The following is a 19,348-nucleotide window of genomic DNA, read 5'->3' on the forward strand; positions in this document are numbered from 1 at the left end:
GCTGTGAGTTTGATATAGTGCACAGGCACTTGCTCTGTTTTCATAATCGTACGGACAGTTTATATCTGATGGCGGTATCTGTAATACATATTCCTTGAAGTAGAGAAGTCCGTGTATGAAGATACGCAAACCATTGGACATTATCGGGGGCATAGTATTTTGGCATTCTGTGCATCTGACTGCTAAGTCTTGGCATCTGTTTATGTCCTGAATGACATAGCAGAATCGTTGTTAGCTGCAGAAGTTGAAAGTACATTAGCATCTGTTCAAATATGGTAATTAGAACCGTTATAATATTTTTGCCTGTCAAAATCTAATGAGGGTACTGCAGCACGGGTGGTGTTTTCTTGATTGTACTCATAGCATAAAATGAATCACATAGCCAAGAGGCAGCAGCTGAGACTCCCAGAGACACTACAGTGGTATAATTCCAGACTTATTGAGCCAGCATTATTAAGGAAGTCTTGGCAAAATCAAGAGAGTCACCATATTGGGAATTTCATGTTATGTTTATTAATGTATCAGCCTCTGGAGATGGAAGCCAGGTCTAATCAACAGAGACGCTCTATTCATCATGTGTAAATTCTGAGCAAGAATTTATAGATAGTGGGCTTGTATCTGGATGTGACTGCAATCTGTAAATTATGTCTTTGCATTGGGCAAAACAGACGCTCTATATTCATCATGTGTAAATTCTGAGCAAGAATTTATAGATGGTGTGCTTGTATCTGGATGTGACTGCAATCTGTAGATTATTTCTTTGCATTGGGAAAAACATATCGAGTAAATTGCATAGTTTGAGTGTGCAAATACTCTGCAGTGACCCACCCTTCATATCGGGTTAGAGATTCAAAGGAAGCTTGAGCAGCAGATGGAGAGCACCAATTCCTTCACAGAGTATCAACAAGCTCTTAAAGCAGTGTGGCTTCAAAAGCTCCTTGTTTGGTCAAACATGGGAGCCAACTGTATTTACTGTGATATTCAAAGCTGTGTGAAGCTCTTAGTCATTTTAGTGTGAGAATGTTGCAATTGTTGAGAGGGAGTCACTGCTGAGAGTGAGTCACAGCATCAGTTGCTCTTATTATGTGTTGTAATGCATTTTTCTCTGAGATGGAGAAATTTGAAGTGAAAGCCCTTATAATACATTTTTCTCTAAGAGGAAGGGAGATATTTGAGGTGAAAGCCTTCGTAATGCAATTTTCTCTGAGGGGAGAAATTTGAGGTGAAAGCTCTTGTAATGCGTTTTTCTTTGAGAGGGAGAAATTTGAGGTGAAAGTCCTCGTGATGCATATTTTTCTGAGACTAAGAAATTTGAGGTGAAAACCCTTGTTTCTCTTTTCAGTAATGGGAATAGGCATAGTGGATCTCATGTTTAGACTCCATGACATCATCACATTGAGCGACCTAAAGATGTGAGCTTGCCATTATTTCACACATGGGAGTAGCCATGGTGAACATCATGTTTAGTGACTCCATGATACCATCACATTGACAGAAAATTTTGTTTTTTTCTCACAAATGGGTGTAGCCATTGTGAGTGTCATATTGAGAGACTCCATGACATGGGAATCTGGAAATGATATCTCCTTTGCTAAGAGGAAGTGTTGAAGATGGGTAGCTGCAGGAGCTATCTGCTATACCTGTGATGGTTGCAGCAGCATTCTCTTTGTGATATTTGCTATGTTGATAATATGTAGTTGCAGGAGTTATCTTTCATACCTGCAGGGGTTGTTTTTGCAATTTGATTCTGGTGCTTATGTGGATATCTGAAAAGGTACCTCCCTAGCTAAGAGGGAGTGTTGATATTATAGAGCCGGGAGCTATCTTTCTCTCCTAAATTTGAAATATATATATACTCTATTCTTTATTAAAGTCATTGTCAGGTCCTCACCTTCAAGGGACAAAACATTGAAGAGACAAGACACTAAAGTGTCAAGACAACAAAGGGTTTTCACTTTCTAACTGCAAGACAATGAAGAGCCAAAGCAATTTATATATTCTTCCAAGAGGAATTTGTATTAAAACACGTATACATTTGATATTCTTTGTAGATAAAACTGATATATGGGTATTGTAGGCAGATCATATTGGTAATGATCATTACTTTAGTTTGCACATTGTGTTTCAGCATATTGTATTTCAGCCTTCTGCTTATTCAAAAATAAGTGATATATTTGTGGCTGGGTTTTCTCCATCAAGTTGGAGGGTGTTCCCAAATAAATTGTCATATATTAGTGTTCATTATTTTGTTTTTTGCTGTTTATATTTATTTCTGGTCAAAACATTAAAAGCAAACCTATAGATGTATATTGTACTCAGTTGGGAGATTGAGTGATTTTCAATTTTTCGCTGTTGTTGGTATATTTCCAGTCATTATTATATGGGTATTTCCTGGCTCTAATTTCCTGGTTTTTGCAAGGGATTTCAAGTATTTCAGTTATACCATTTTAATATTCCTTCTTTCCGGTGGTTCTGATTTAGGAATACTGTTATTAGTCATATCAGCTACTAGTTTGCATTATTAAAGATATTTCTCATGCATCATGCTTGTGAAGGGCTTCAGCCACTAGAGCTACAGAAAACAACTGTCTCAGCTCATTCCAACTAGATGCGGTTTGTAATAAATTTTGGTTGCTGCAACTTAATTCTAGCTTGTATGCAAGCTGATTGGTCCAAACTAATAAGGGTTCCAGCCTGCAGCTATCATCATGCTAACTTTGAGATCAGCATGGTGCATAAAAAATGTGGTGCCAAATTCATATGGCAGCTCTTGGTCTTGCGGGAATTTGTGTATGTTTCCATCCCTCATCATGGTAAAGAGCAGAGTACGGAGAGTTAGAAGTCTTCATTGCTTGATCGAAGACACATAAAAAAATATAATGGTGCATCTTGCCAGGGATTTCTCAAACTAGTTGTTCCATGTGATAGAAACAAGATCCAAATGCTATAGCATTATTCATGGTGTTGACACATTCATAATTAAGCATCCAAGTATGCTTTGCATTTTCTGGCAAAAGCTGTTTCATTTGACAAGAACAAGAGCTAGACTATACAGGCATTACAACATGAGACATCGTTTGGGTTAGCAAATTGCTTGTGGCAAGCAATTCTGGTAAGGGCAGACTGTCATGTCCTTTTCTTCTGGTCAAATTAAATAAATAGTATTATGTAAATTGGGCCCTGTAATCTCTAATTTAAAAGCAACTTAATAATATTATCACAATTAAAATGCAAGGCGTTTTTAAACAATAGTGTTAAAGTAAAAGTATTTTTAAATACTTAAATAAATATTAATAAAAAAATAAATAAGAATTAAAAGTACTCATAGATATTTGGAGGAAAACTTAGAACCCATGGGCCTAATTTGAAAAGGTATATCATGGAGGTGTCTATCTTTACTTGCACCATTCAAGTTATCATTTTGCATCCATTTTTAAGATCTGGGCAATTTATTCAATTTGGGGCATCTAAGGATAAAAGCTCTTGGTTTGTTTGAGATTTAAGACGACAAAAACCCTCTTGGACTCCCCAATCTTGGGTGATTCCATCCGATATCATAAATATGCTAAGTTACCATGGTTCGTCCTTCCCCTTGACGAGCAGAAGTTTGAACTGGTTCAAAGTTTTGGTCCGGTTCGGGCAGGGTGTTGTTTTTTGACTGCAGGTTTGATTGGGTTCAAAACAAGTTTGAACTCAAACAGACCAAGTCGGGAAAATTGAACCAAGTTCAAACCCGCTTGTTTGCTGGGTCCTGCAGACAACAAAAATCAGATTTTTTTGCAAAATTTAATAATATTTTGACATCGACAACTAATGTTGGCTGATCCCATTTGTCTTAGCTCAACTAATGCTGGAGAAGGAGAAGATGAAGAAGATGAATATCAAGATACCTTTGAAAAGGTATATCATCGAGGTGTCTATCTTTATTTGCACCATTCAAGTTATCATTTTGCATCCATTTTTTAGATCTGGGCAACTCTTGGTTTGTTTGAGATTTAAGACGACGAAAACCCTCTTGGACTCCCCATCTGGGATCAAGGATGAAAACCTTTGCTTCCAATCTTGGGTGATTCCATCCGATATCATAAATATGCTAAGTTACCATGGTTCATCCACACCCCCCCCCCCGACCAAAAGAAGTTTGAACTGGTTTGAAGTTCTGATCCGGTTTGAACTCTCGTTCGGGCAGGGTGCTGTTATTTGACTGCAGGTTCGATTGGGTTCAAGACAAGTTCGAACCCAGGCAGACCAAGCTAGGAAAATTGAATCAATTCAAACCCGCCTGTTTGCTGGGTCCCGTGGACATCAAAATCAGATTTTTTGCAAAATTTAATGATATTTTGGCATCCACACCTAAAGTTGCTGCTGCTGCTGATCCCATTGGCCTTAGCTCAAAACTAATGCCGGAGAAGAAGAAGATGAAGAAGATGAATATTGAAGAACTTAGAATTTTAATAGATTTTTATTCCATTAGTTGAACAATGATACTTGAACTTAAAGCTATGATTTATTTTTAGTGTTTTGAATCTTTGATTTTAAACTATATGATGGTATGATCACTATGATTACAAGCTTATGGTGTTTTTGTTGTTTATGCTACTATGCTACATTCTAATTTTAACTCATGCTTCACAAATATATATATATATATATATATTTTACATGTTTTTGTACTAACGAACCCAAACCCCTTTCAAAAATTTTGATGAACTTGCAAACCAGTTCTCGAACTTCGAACTTGGAACCAAACCCAAACCAGTAACTTAGTAAATATGCTGGTTTTGGATATTTTCTTAATCTGCTACAGTGCCACTACATTGTTTTATGCAAGCAAAATCATCATTTCAATTTTCCCAACGCATACTTGAGGGTTTATATATTGAGTTTGAGGAAAAAATTCAGATTTCAGACATCATTTAGATTTGGATCTGAGTTATCCTAGCTGAGTGCTACATTGAGGAAGTGAAATTTAACAATTTAGAGCAATTTATCAACCAAACCCTAGTGACAGGATATTTCACGTATTTTCTTCTTCTTCTTTTTGAGGCTGATTATCAGCTTTGAAGCTCCATCTGAGCTTCACAGACAAAGATGGGTCACTATAAAAATCAGTGGACATTTTTAGAACTGCTCGAACTATTGTGGGCTGATGACTACGTTTTGAATGTGCCAAACCCCAAGTACAGATCTGGTTGGCAGATTTTTGCAGCCTCTGGACCTTATTAAAATTGCTGCAGACATTGTGAATCACTGAAACAGCTCATACTGCTGCCATAATCTCGTCTTCATAGTTGGGTCAATCCATATAAAGTCATAGCGGCAAGAGGCAGTTGTACAGGTTGCATACATATCATAATTCAGTGTGTTTTATTGTATCAGCACTTTCAGGCAATTTGTGGGTGGGATTGGTTATGGAGAAACTATGAATTTGTATTATGATATTATTATTAGTAATTATGCATAAGAAGACTATATACGTTGTCTGTGGATAAATTGGTAGTTTGGGATATACAAGTGTATTCCATGCTAAATGTATCTCTGTCATATACTACCAGCAGCAATATATATTTTAAGTTTCTACTTCAAATTTGATACCTTTCAATAAATGAGGGTTTTATGGTAGCTGTCAATCAACTTCAGTTAATACAAAAAAATCACAGTAGCCTTTTATATGATTAGCCTTGCATTTTTTATGCAGTCCATTGTTGGATTGATTTCTAACTCAAAAATTCCAAAGAAGACAAAAAGAGCAGAATATTACAAAAAAAGCTAACTTGGGACAGTAAAAAAAATTCTTGATAGTTTCTAATACTCCCACCAACCCACCTTGATATTTCTGAGCTTCCCATGAGGTGTAAATAGTTGGGACTTTGTATTCTAGGATTAAAAAATTGGCACAATTTTCTATGCAAAACTACATTTGTTCAAATTTATATTATCTATGCTCCAACAGACGCAGACTTGATATGTAAGAATACTACTTGATTCTCACAATTCTAATATTATCTTTACGTCATAAATATTTCTTGCATATGTTTAGACTCTTATAGGTAAAATAATTGATTGAAATTAAAACGACTTGAACAAGTGCATCGCCTCCTCCTTTTGACTACTGCAAGCTCAACAGACTTTCACTACAGATCCCACCTTCAGCATATTACAAACTGACATACTTGCATGGACCAGATAATCACCACCAAGCTTCTACCTTATTGCTCTGACACCAAATTAGCTTTTCAATAAACATCACATGGTATATCTCTCTTAAAAAATTTGGGAAAGTACATATATAAAGGAGTAACAAATCCTTGTACTGTTTTAACCAAATCTAGAGTTGACATATTGTTGAAACAACACGCAAGACACATAACAATTTGGGCACTAATAATAGGTTTCCAACATCCTCCGTAACAGTTCTAATGCTCTTCTCTTGGCAACTATGAAGATATCATATAAAATATAATTTTCTTCACATATTTAGAGAATTTGTTTTTATTGAATGATTGCCATCATTTCTACAATTGAGTCTGATTTGACTTGTGATAAAATAATATTATATGTTTTTATTTTGAATGTTTTGATTAGATTTGCTAATTCACAAGTTGATCTCGATTACTTGGCTGGCCAAATTTCCATCCAATCTAAGTCGTGTGCCTTTGTCTCTTACTCCTGCGATAACAAGATAACAATATTGTCTATCACGTATACAAGCTGCGATGTTCCAATCTTCATATTAAGACTGTAAATCTTGAAATTTTGACACTTTGATGGTTCAAAAGCTTCCTTAAAAGCTTGAAGAAAAAAGGCACACCTCAAATGCCGATATAAATTGGTCTGTCCAGAAGGACATGATCTATTGCTACTTGAGGGAAAACTGTCATGACAATGACCTACAGATTAATTATGTCATAATGTGATTGGGCATCCCATATTTACAAGATCTAGTTAAAGTTGACAGTTTAGAGCTCAATACTTGCAAGTATATTGTTGAATAGAACATTACATCAGTACCGCATGTTTGTTTTGTTTACTGCATGTTAAAAATGTCAACATGTGATTCAGCATTCCCTTTTTGCAAGACCCAGGTAAACTTTAACAGTACATAATTCAATGTTTGCAATTAACCCCTTCAATTGAAAATTATATGTTAACTAGATCAAAAGTGTGGAGAGCAAGGTATAATCAAGACTCATAAATGTAGCCAGAAAACTAAAAATATCAACAAGAACTCATAAACGGTAATTCTAAAGATGGCTAATGAGGCTGCATTATAATGGCGATAGGGGACAATCGTAAGAATGTAACCCAGGTTCAAATTCCCCTACCGCAACAAATTGGTACATAATTCCAACAGATAATTTACACGATTGTGGGGTATCGGTTATAGAATTCAATAAAGTTAAAGCTTATCGCAAACAGCATCAGAGGCAGTTCACAATCTTGCACATAATTTAACAACAAAAATGAGCATCTTATGAAACTTTTCCACTAAGACAGCAAGTGCACCCTGTTCGCGACAAATATTAGGTAAGTCTAGGTAGTGTTTGTTCTTTGTTTGTGAAAAAAATTAGGTCGGTGTCTTGAATTGTTTCTCCCCCGAGTATTGAGTATACGTGACGTAATGCGGAGAGCTTTATTTTTAAAACCTTTCCGGCCTACCTCTTATTTGGGAATGGTCAGTTTTCTAAGAAAAACAAGAAAGCATAAGATCGATCTCATCATAGATGTCTCCAAACCAAAAGGATGACACCAGCGACGTCTTAAATAATCCTTATCCTAAACTGTTAATAATCTGGAATTAGTTCAAACTGAAAAATAAAACTGTGAGTAGGTTTGAAAGAAGAGTGATACTCTGTATGTTTTCCAAAAATTTCGGTCTTTTTCAAAAAACAATACTAAAGATATTTTTCCAGTTATTTGAAAGCATGTTATGCGCAAAATTTTCTAGAAACTAATAATATGAAAAAATTCCGGAGAAACAATAATGTGGGTGTTGTAAAGCTTTTGCCAAGAGAAGTCAGGTGATCGAACCCTCATTGCACTTTACAGTAACATCAAATTCTCCATGATAAAAAAGAATCGGGCAACAACGAAAAAATGGTTCAGATTCTTATAGTACCTGGTATACCACGATTGCGAGGAGTGCAATGACGATAACGAATGTAACTAACCACAAGATCACCTCCCAGGCCATGAAACGTCCAATTCACCTTCAAGATCTGTCTTACGAATCAATCAAGGATCCCTAAACATTGCATAATGGTGAAGTATTCAATTGACCTTCAGTTTATGCAAAGGTCAGAGGAAGGAAAAGATAGTTTGAAGAGCAGAAGGTGGATCCGCCAATCAACATATGATGTTTGATAATCGGCCGGCCCACTGCAGAGAATTTTTTTCAAATGGATAATCCAAACCTTCTCTGTGTGTTCGCTGGAATAAACTGAGAATTTTTTTTACCCCGCAGGATACAAATATTCTGCTAAAATAAAGAAAAAGTACACCCATTCTTGTTTCAAATGGTCTGGCTTTGGGTCCTTGCTTTCCTCCTCTTTTTCTTTTCACATTTAAGAGTGGATTTTATTTTCAAGTCCCTACTTGGGATTCTTTACGGATGTGAAGTGTGCGGCGGTAATATGTCCAAACAGAAATGGCGGCAAGTAAAAAGAATTCAAATGGAGTTGCAAGCTTTGGGTTTAATTGTGGAGGAAACTCTGTAGTTAAGCGCGCTCAGGCTGGAGTAGTACTGGGATGGGTGACCTCCCGGGAAGTCCCGGTGCTTCGCCCCTGTGAGCATCACCTAGATCCAATGAGTGCTAAGTGTTCCATTTATTCTCATGAGAGATGGATTCATGTTGAATCACTACTCATGAAACATGGGTCATCGAGTTTGACTCAAAAATCACACAGTTAAATCCTGATATTCGCATCACAATTTGACTAGCTGTGGAAATCATCTCCTACTTATCAATTGATGAGCTTAAGGGGCTTTCTAATGAATGGTTCATAAGGCACAACACGTGGTGAAGGTTTTGCAAATGGGGTTGCAAGCTTTGGGTTTAATTGTGGAGGAAACTTTGTAGTTAAGCGCGCTCAGGCTGGAGTAGTACTGGGATGGGTGACCTCCCGGGAAGTCCCGGTGCTTCACCCCTGTGAGCATCACCTAGATCCAATGAGTGCTAAGTGTTCCATTTATTCTCATGAGAGATGGATTCATGTTGAATCACTACTCATGAAACATGGGTCATCGAGTTTGACTCAAAAATCACACAGTTAAATCCTGATATTCACATCACAATTTGACTAGCTGTGGAAATCATCTCCTACTTATCAATTCAAAAACACTTTATCACATGCAATCTTAAAGTCAAGACCACAGTTCCGTATGAAATCCTTTTGGCAGAGGTGGGTTCCTTTCCATTAAAAGCCGTCGCATTGATCCGAATGCTAAGCTATTTAAAGAAAATCCAAGGTCTAGAAACACATTGTTGGCCCAAGTTGGTAATAGAGGAAAAACTTGTGAGGCGGAAAAGCACATGGATGAAACAAAATGACAAATGGATGCAAAAATGGGACATCAACATCCAAGCTTGCCCGGATAACATTAAAGAAATAAAAAAGTTTGTCAATGAAAAATTTCGCAATATTCTGTGGACAAGACACATAGGGAGGAAAAAATCTTATTACATTAAAGAATTTAATCCCACTTCTAGTCATGATGAAAAGGCCTATATAAGGGCACCTATTAACTGGAAAGCAAAAATGTTGATGGCACAAATTAGAACTAGTTCACATCAGCTGCGATGTGAAACTGGTAGATGGCAAGTTCCAAAGGAAGAGTGGGCAGACAGAACATGTTTATTCTGCAATATGGGAACAGTGGAGACAGAGCAACACTTTGTCATGGAATGCTTGGCTTACAACAACATCAGATCTTATTATACAAAAATTCTGCAGAACAAGGACTTCAACTATTTATTTGAGGAAGATCAAGTGAAGAGAACAGCGGATTTGATTATCAAAATTCAGAGAAGAAGAGACAAGTTAACCAAAACTTTGCAACTGACTAGTTTGGCTCCTGACTCGGGAGGGCGATTGCATGGGTCCCATAGACTACTTTAGTCTCGTGGATGTCATTAAAATCTATCATATCATATCATATCATCTTGTTTTTACTTCGATTGTACTTAACTGAATATTTTACATTTCTTACATTTTTAGATCTATTTTATGTATAATACTGAAATTACTGTACATTTTATTTATCATAAGAGTAGTTTTTTTTTTTTTTTTTAAATTAAATTTTCAAATTTTTATATTTATATAAGGTTTCATTACTTGTATAAACATAAATATAAACATTTTAATTTAATATATTAAAGAAAGATTTACAAGTTTTTTAAGTTTTTTAATATTTAGAGCTTCATACAGAAAATGTGTATTGTTCTTTTTAAATAGATAGAAAATAACGATAATATTAGCATACAAATCTATAATTTTCTTCGGATTTTGAAACCAAAGCATCAAATAAGATTATAGTTAAATGGGAGACTCTCCCACACATTACATAACCAACATATCATCTTGCGCACAAGGTGATATTAATACAATTTTTTCAATCCCAAGCTTTAGTTCTCATTAAATGAACTTGCAATAAAATATCCTTTCCCCATTGAAAGCTCACCTCTCAGCCACAACAATAACACTTGTAAATCTACATTTTTTTACACACATAAATACCCAATTCATGGCTTCACAAGAGGTCTCTAATAGGTCTAAAAATGAGATGAAGGTGGACTAATGAAAGAGGAGAAATGCTAAGAGAGTGATAATATCCATGCCTTCACAAGACAACCAAAACTCCTCCTTGTTATTACATAGAAACAACCACCCCCCCATAGCTTGCTAGCCATACTCCCCTTATGTCCCCCACTAACAAAGTGGCACAAGAAGCTTGTACATCTATATTTTATCCCTCTCATCCTTGAGGAGAGACTCTACACTCATTTGATCCTAATCCCTTCACCCAAAGACTATATCTCCCTTCTAAGGAAGAGAGTGTGTAATGCCCCTCTAACCCTAACTTGTAATTTGGAGTACTAATGGATGTAATTAGAGCATTGGGGTTATCTTGGAAGTACATTTCCATCTAGAGTTATTGGCCCTATATGTTATGTCTTATAATTTAGCTTGGCAATGGTATGTGTATACTTGTAAGATACATAACCAAGTAGATGTGATACTGTAAGATTGTGTTTGAAAATATATTTCAAATTGGGATAATACTACTTGGTACAAAACATCTCTGATGATCCATGATGACCCTATGTCAACATAATGATCTTCTTGCAAAATCTAGCTTGATGATATGATCTATTTTGTTTGGATTGGGATGAGTATATTTGTTAGAGATGAAACTTTGTGACTTGATTATTATTGATTAAATGAATAATAGCTAGGTAATATCTTTTTTCTTTTTCTTTTTTAAATAACATCTTAATCATTACATGTATTTGTTTATATTCATATTGATAATAATCAATTTCTTTGATCAGTGCATCTATTTGATTATGATTATGATCTAACCCTTCTAATCCATCATGTCTTGCATATATCTATTCTCCATTTGACATGTTTGTCAAATGATGGGAGGTAGTCATAGTCACTTTTATGAGAGAATATGCACAATGTCACACTCCTCATTCCTTGCATGTTACTAAATGTATATATGTGAATTGGTGTTTTTATTGTTGTCCGATGATGCAGGGATGTGCAGGTATTAAGCATCAACTCCACCCATATACATAGGTCTGAGTGTGCCTTAAAATTCTTGAAAGTTGTTGTTGTTGAGGTAGTGGCAAGGTCTACACAAGTAACTCTTTTGGCCATGGTTTTTCTTTTTAGGTGGACCAATTGACTTTCTAAGACTTTCTTAGGCTTGGTGATTTTACACTTTCATTTTTTTTTGTGTGATTTGTTTGAACATTTCATTTATTTCTCCACCTTGGGATAATTTTCAATGATCTTTGCTAGGTTATGTTTTAGGGTTTCATGCTTGTGAGAAGCTTACATTTACTTCTCTTATTGACTATGGTTGACCTTGCTTGACATTGTGGTTGTTTCTATGTGTTTTATAATTGAGTGGTAGGGCCTCTTTGAATGATTATATTTACTCCAATGCATGTGATTGTATTATATCAAAGTGTTACATATTATAGTAAGTATAAATATGTAATAATATTAATATTGGAACCTATCACTTCCTAATCACATAGATTATGATGTTTAGCATTTGACACACACATACTGTGTAAGCATGTATCTATATATTTATGTGTGTGTGTAACACTAAACATACACATATATATGTGTTTAGCATTTGATGTATATACATATATATACATATATAGTTATGTATAGAGAGAGAGAGAGAGAGTAAGGATTGTCCTTAGCTCAAGTGGTTTTTCCCAACATATAGGAATGTACAATGACACTCACCAAGTTAGTATCGTAGGATCCATCACTTGTGATGTTGTTTCCTTTAGTAGTCCTTCATGCTTTATTGTTTTATTTATACACTTTTGTGCCTTATTTTGGGAAGAGATTTATCACCCTAGGAACATCCTAGTTGTTACCTCTTTCTGTGGACCTTGGTTTCTATCTCCTAGCTTGGGGGAGTGGGCCTTTTCAATCCCACGTAATTTGGTGGTTAATTTTATCAAGGTATTGTTTGTCATCTCATGGATTATTCGTGTTCAAGCCCCCTTAGAGATTGGTCTTTGAAGACTTTATATTGAAGAGATGTACTCATGCATATGTATTCATCTCAAAGTATATGACATAATGATGTATATTGATGTGATTTTAGTTTCAAAACAATGTAAAAGGGGAAGAGTGTCTAAAAGAGAAAGGAAAGAGAAAATTGAACATCTTGTATTGTTTCAAAAGTTTAAAGTGGTGGTATGTATATTTCTTTATAACTGTGATTAATTGATGGTAATAATAATATGTTGTGATAATTACAATAATCTTGTTCTTTACTAAAAAGATCTCATAGAATGAATAGCAAAATTGAAGTAATTGGTGAATGGGATATAGTAAGTAAACAAGTGTAGTTAAAAGCTCAAATCTACTTAATTTATCTTTATCAGAGATCAATTCACTAGTTAAGTAAATGCAATTGATTTGCAAGGCCTTGAACATTATATTATGAATTGGATATGGTAAAAGTAATAAGTTATACTCGAGATCTAAGTTAGAAAGTCTTTTTTATTACCCTAAATGGTTGAGAAAGATAAATGGACATTGACTAAATATAATCTTGATAGATGTTTTAAAACTATACTATTTAAAAGGGAAATTAATTACAACTTGGATTGCTTCTTAATTTTATATTGTTATGAAAGTGGAAACATCGACAAGTAACAATAAACTTACAACACAAATTAGATGCAAAGAAATAGTAAGAGAAAATAATGAAGAATAACAACACAACCAACAATACATAGATATACATGGTAAAACCTTGACAATATGTCAAGGAAACATCCACAGGGCAAGTATTGGTAATCTTATTTGCTTAGAATAAACTCTATTACATCTCCAACTTTACAGTTGCTACTGCAAGAATACTCTTGAAAACATTATTTTATGCCTTCACAGAGAAGAAAGATATATAGCCTCTCGGAGATAAGAGAAAAACTTCTTAACATAGAGTAAAACTCAATTTATTCCTCAAAAAGCTTAAAGTTTCCTTTTGAAGATCAAAATTATTCTTTTTCCTAAAATAAAGAAATATTATTTTCACAATCTCATTTTTTTCACTTTTCCTCATTGTTATCCTTATATAACAATCTCCACCTTGACAACAATTTACCTAATACTTGCCAAGGCCAATGTATCACCCCTTTTCCAAACCAAGAAAAGCCACACTCCACTTTAGCTTCTCTATCAACACTGGTTTAGTAAACATATCTGCACAATTTATAGGTGTAAGGACTTTTTCAAGATATACTCTTCCTAATTGACAAGAGAAATTATAACCACTAGAATCCAAAACACCCAAGGAATTTAAATTCTTTTTCAATTCTAGTATATGGCTTACCCGTGTTAATGTCTTTACAACACCATCAAATATCTTGATTCTAATACTCCTAATCCCAGTAGTATTACAAGAAGCATTATTTCCCATAGAAATAACACCTCCATCAATAGGTTGGTAAGAATAAAACCAACTCCTATTTGGACAAATGTGACAAGAAGCACCCGAATCTATAATCCATTCATCTTAATGTTGTAAGATATTACAGACAAATAACACTTCACCAGCCATACCTAAATTTGCCTCAATTAGACTTGCTTTTGTTTTGGATTCATGATCCTCTTCCTTTCTTTTCCAACAATCTTTCTTGAGATGCCATGCTTTATTGCAATACCAACATTTCCCCTTACTCTTTTTACCTCTTGACTTAGATATGGATTTATCCCTTGAACCTTCCTCTTTTTCTATGGAATGATCTCTAGCAACCATTGCTTCGAGTGTAGAGGTTTATATATTAGATTTCCTTCATACCTCTTCAGACAAAAAAGCTGCCACAACATAATCAAATTCAAGGGAATCATTTGTACAAAATATAATAGAAGTAACTAAGTGATTCTAGGATTCAAGCAAACAACATAATAATGTAATTGCTTTGTCTTCATCTTCAATTTTTACATTCATGTTATCCAATTGACAAATTAGAGCATTAAAAACATTTAAATGATCGTTGGTTTGTATACCTTCCTTCTTTTGCAAGCTATACAGTTGCCTCTTCAAGTAGATTTGGTTTGTCAAGGATTCTATCATATAAAGACTCTCCTTTCTACCCCATAAGCCTACAGTTATATCTTCTTCAACAATATTAAACAAAACCTTATATGCCAAACACAACCAAATTATGCTTAGGGTTCTCATATCCAAATCTTTCCAATCATCATCAGTCATATTTGTCAGTTTCTTTGACTTTCTAGCCAATGCCTTATGCAATCCATGTTGCACTAATAAATCATGTGTCTTGAGCTTCCATTGCTTAAAGTTAATTTTGACATTAAATTTCTCCGCCTCAAATATTGCTTTTGAAACCTTTGTCATTTGATGCTGCAAAAAACTCAACACCAAATTCTAACACAACTACTACAAAAAGAAGGCAAGAGCCTACAACACAACAGTAAATTGTGAACCTCTTATCTAGGAGGTCTTGGGTTTGAATCTACTCAAGTTAATATATAATAATAATTAATCACAACACATAATAATAATAATGAATCTTGGCTTGGCTTCAACCACTTACTCATCAAAAAAAAAAACTACTACAAAAAGAAATTGCTTCGATACCACTTGTTATGAAAGTGGAAGCATTAACCAGAAATAATAAACTTACAACATAAATTAGATGCAAAGAAATAGTAACAGAAAATAATGAAGAATAGCAACACAACCAACAATACATAAACATACATGGTAAAACCTTGAAAATATGTCAAGAAAACATCCATGGGGCAAGTATTGGTAATCTTATTGCTTAGAAGAAACTCTATTACATCTCCAACTTCAGAGTTGTCACTACAACAATACTCTTAAAAATATTATTTTATGCCTTCTATAAGGCCCCTTCCTTAGTACCTTGTTACAAACCCTAAATGTTATGGATGTGATTAGGATTTAGAAAGACCAAGAACATTAGATGATATGTTTTAGTTTCTTGTGAAGAGGACGTGAAATATATGTATAGTTATCCTTACATCTTATGATAAAAGGAGGGTAAGGAAGTTTTAGAATTTATGTATGTCACGAGCGATAATTTACGTATCAGTAATGAACTACAAGATGTTTCTTGAGATGGATATAGACTTTAGTTGTTGCTAGGTTAAATAACCTATTTAGTTGCATTCAGTTAATGGGTTAAGACCATATGGAATAAAGGTTTGAAATGCCATAACCTAGAAACTAGGTTAGTGGATTCATGGTATTTTATGATCTATTAAGATAATTTGATTAGATGGTTACCATGGAAAGATGAATCAACACCCACCCTTATGATATTACTAATAGTCATAAATGAAAATTGTCATCAAGATTGGATAAGGGTATGTAGGGTACAACTTAGTATGATGTAATGTAGTATTCAAGTTATTGTGCAAGTAGTATTAGGTGGATATGTTGATATTCATGAGGATATATTTGATGGCTCGATAAAATGTAATATTCTATGATTGATTTTGAAAACTATGTGACTATGCAACCTCTTGAGTTACCTGACATAATTGATATACCTTATTATGTGTTTTATCTCATAATGATAATAGGATACTGTTAGTAATCAGGCTATACTGAATCAAAGGATATTAGTCGTGATGTTTAGATTTTGGTGATTTTGACATAAGATATGTATTCATAACTAACTTCATGTTGGTTGACTTAACAGTATAGATTCAACATTTGATCATGATAGGGAAAGATTAATATTGATGTGCAAATTTTGATATCTTATTGTTTTGAATCCCTTTCCTATGAAAATGATTAGAAAAAGAAAGGTTAATTATGAAAATTCAAATATGTGGTTTCCAAAAGGTTAAAATTGTCATGCATCTATACACGTGTTTTTATATTATTTTCATTAGACTACTAATGCTCGAGTTTAGTGTGCAGGCAATTGAACCATGGAATTTAATTGGGAAAATAAGGCCCAAACTTATGTGGACACAGTTTAGCCAAGGAACAAAAGCCTCACTGTGATGTATTTATTTCGTAAATGTAAGCTTGTATGTGTGCAATAATTTTACTCTCATAAATACATTAGTGACATTTCATGGTGATGTGTAAGGTGTTTTAAATGTGCCACTTGACACTTGTAATTATTTTTGTGTTGATGACATGTCACCTAGGGTTTTGGCCATGGCAACACTTTACCTTAAACTAATGCCCTTCAAAAGATTTAAGAAAATCCACTTGGAAAAAGGATAGGATGGGTCACAATCAAAGGAAATTCGAAATTAGGCTTGACTAGGGTTTTGAAGGGGTATTAGGTGGTCCCAAAGTTCCTTTTGTGTGAAAATAGGCTACCCATATAATAGTATAACATGTTAGGGACCTAATTTTGACAATGTTGATGCCTAGGTAGCCTAGGGGGGGCCTTTACCAATGCCTTCTTCCACCAATTCGAAAATGGAGTTATCACATGAGTTCTTTCCCATGTTTTCGCTAAGTCAAAATTATAAAACTTAAGGGGAGACAAGTTTGTAAGAGGGAGTGGCTTGGTGTTTTTTCCAAAATAGTTAGTGGGAAAGCCTTTTTAGAGAGTCTTGGACAAACTAATGGGGTGTTCACCCAGTCTCTAAGTTTAGAGATAGTTAGGGTTTTGGGGGGAGGCTAAGGGAGCTCTTCATCAACTACCATTTCCATTAGCTTGGACCAAGGTTGGTATTCAAACCATGACCATTTTTTCTTTTAGCATTGCATAATGAATCTGCAAGCATGGAGTGTTGTTATGGGATCACGTATTGTTATTGTGAATCTTTGTATTGTGTTGTGGTGGTGTGATTGTGCATTTTATTTCATGAAATTTCTTGATCTCCTTGTTTTGATTTGAATGTCAAGTGTTGTTATGGGTGTGAGGACTTCACTCACTCTTTGGGAAGGGAAGAGAAGTTCAGGGTCAAGGGCTTAGTTGGGCTTGAAATATAGTTGAGGACCTTGGAGTATGGGCTCCATTGTATGCCATATTCATTCATATCTTGCTTTGGGGGTGATAAGGGAAAGATGGTGTAGAAAGGAAGTTAATGGAGTATGGGTTTCAAGGAAGATATAGTTGTTGGTAGTATGTTTTGAGGATGTTTGTGGAAGCCCCAAAAGGGCATAAAATTTGTTGATTTCTGAAAATCCCTGAAAGGGCATGAAAAAAATTGTTTATTGCAGATATGGTATGATATGGAAAGTTTCCTTTTTGAAAGCACACCTTCACCCTATGTTCAAGGTTCCATTGGTGAACCATTGTGAAATACCCCTGGGATATGATTGTTCAAGTGTGGTAATTGTGATGTTTATGCATTTGTACGATTGGAATGAAACCCAATTTGAATCTTGTTTCCTCTACTTGGTGGGTGGCTTCATAGAAGCCTAGGATGGGAGGTGAGCCTCCATGGTTCCAAGTTTTGTGTTGTCATGCAGGTTTTGAGGAAGTAGATCCTATGAAGAGATTAGGGTTTCACCTTTGGAAATGTTGAGTAATCAAGTATTGTGGAGAGACTACTATTTTCCATGTCATCTCATAATGTGACGTGATGTTAAGTTCCATTGTTGTGTCATTGTAATATGAAAGAGATTTACTTCCTACTACATGTTGTAAATATGTAAAGTAGAATTTGAGAATTTGTATATAGTTGTTTTTGAAAGAGAAATATTGTAGCACTATCATAGTTGTGAAGAAGGGGAAAGGTCAATTCATGTAAAAGAATATCTAATGTTGTGGGGAAACATATTGAAGTTATTTAGATTTTTCTCATTGTTCTTGCCTAGAATTTTGAATTTCATCAATAAGCCCTATGGAATTTTTATATGAGAGAAATTATTGAAAAGAATGTTCATTGTAAATTTGATTATTTTCATTGTAAGATGCTCTGTTACATAGTTGCTATAATGGAAATAAGAGTTCTTTCTTTTCAAATAGATTATATGGAATGATTCACTTTGTTTTCAATAACAAGCAATTCCATATGTAATCCAAGCCATAGTAGAAAACATAATAATTAATTTTGTACATTAGTGTATTAAAATTTGAGTATCTATCACCAATAGATCTCTATCCTATATAGGTATAAGGAACCTCATGAACTCATTATCAAAAAATCACCTTGACATCATAGTTTTTATATGAAGAAATTAGCCCCTCATAAGACATAGTTAAAAAAAAAATCATATGGGAGAGTATGTTGTAGGTGTGCTTTAACTCTCTGGAAATTATATGGGAGAAGGAAATAATTCCTCTCCCCAATTACAGATAATAAAATACTCATAAGATTAACCCAAGTAATAAATCCTGTCAACTAAAGAGACACATCAAATAAAGCTTCTTAGAATATAAGATTTTGAAGAAATACTATGACAATCTCAGACATGTGACTACATGTCACAATCTACATCTAAAAATAATAATGAAAAAAATGCCTATGAAGTATATATATATATATATATATATATATATATATATATATATATATATATATATATATATATATATATATATATATAATGCATGCCATTACCCTAAAAATAAGATGTGGATAATAGCTTTTAAAAAAATATACATATACA

The 19,348-nt window shown here is 34.4% G+C and overlaps 1 protein-coding gene across 6 annotated transcripts in view; it reads right to left on the bottom strand.

Annotated features, from left to right (window-relative positions):
- The window catches only part of LOC149562842 (protein cornichon homolog 2-like), a 132,486-nt gene extending 123,940 nt beyond the window's left edge, over positions 1-8,546 (bottom strand). Inside the window, exon 1 of one of the 6 annotated variants that reach the window (XR_016363998.1) lies at positions 8,120-8,519. Coding sequence is in view for 3 of the 6 variants with exons in the window: in XM_089826296.1 (XP_089682422.1) it covers positions 8,120-8,194 (75 nt within the window). In the remaining 3 variants the exon portion in view is untranslated. Of the gene's footprint in view, positions 1-8,119 lie in introns of all 6 variants that reach the window. The other 5 variants (XR_016363999.1, XM_089826296.1, XM_089826300.1 and 2 more) reach the window with 5 other exon arrangements.
- Positions 8,547-19,348: the final 10,802 nt, after the last annotated feature.

Source organism: Cupressus sempervirens, chromosome 4, assembly GCF_028749045.1.
Source record: "Cupressus sempervirens isolate cs-2001-9-10 chromosome 4, ASM2874904v1, whole genome shotgun sequence".
NCBI lineage: Eukaryota > Viridiplantae > Streptophyta > Pinopsida > Cupressales > Cupressaceae > Cupressus > Cupressus sempervirens.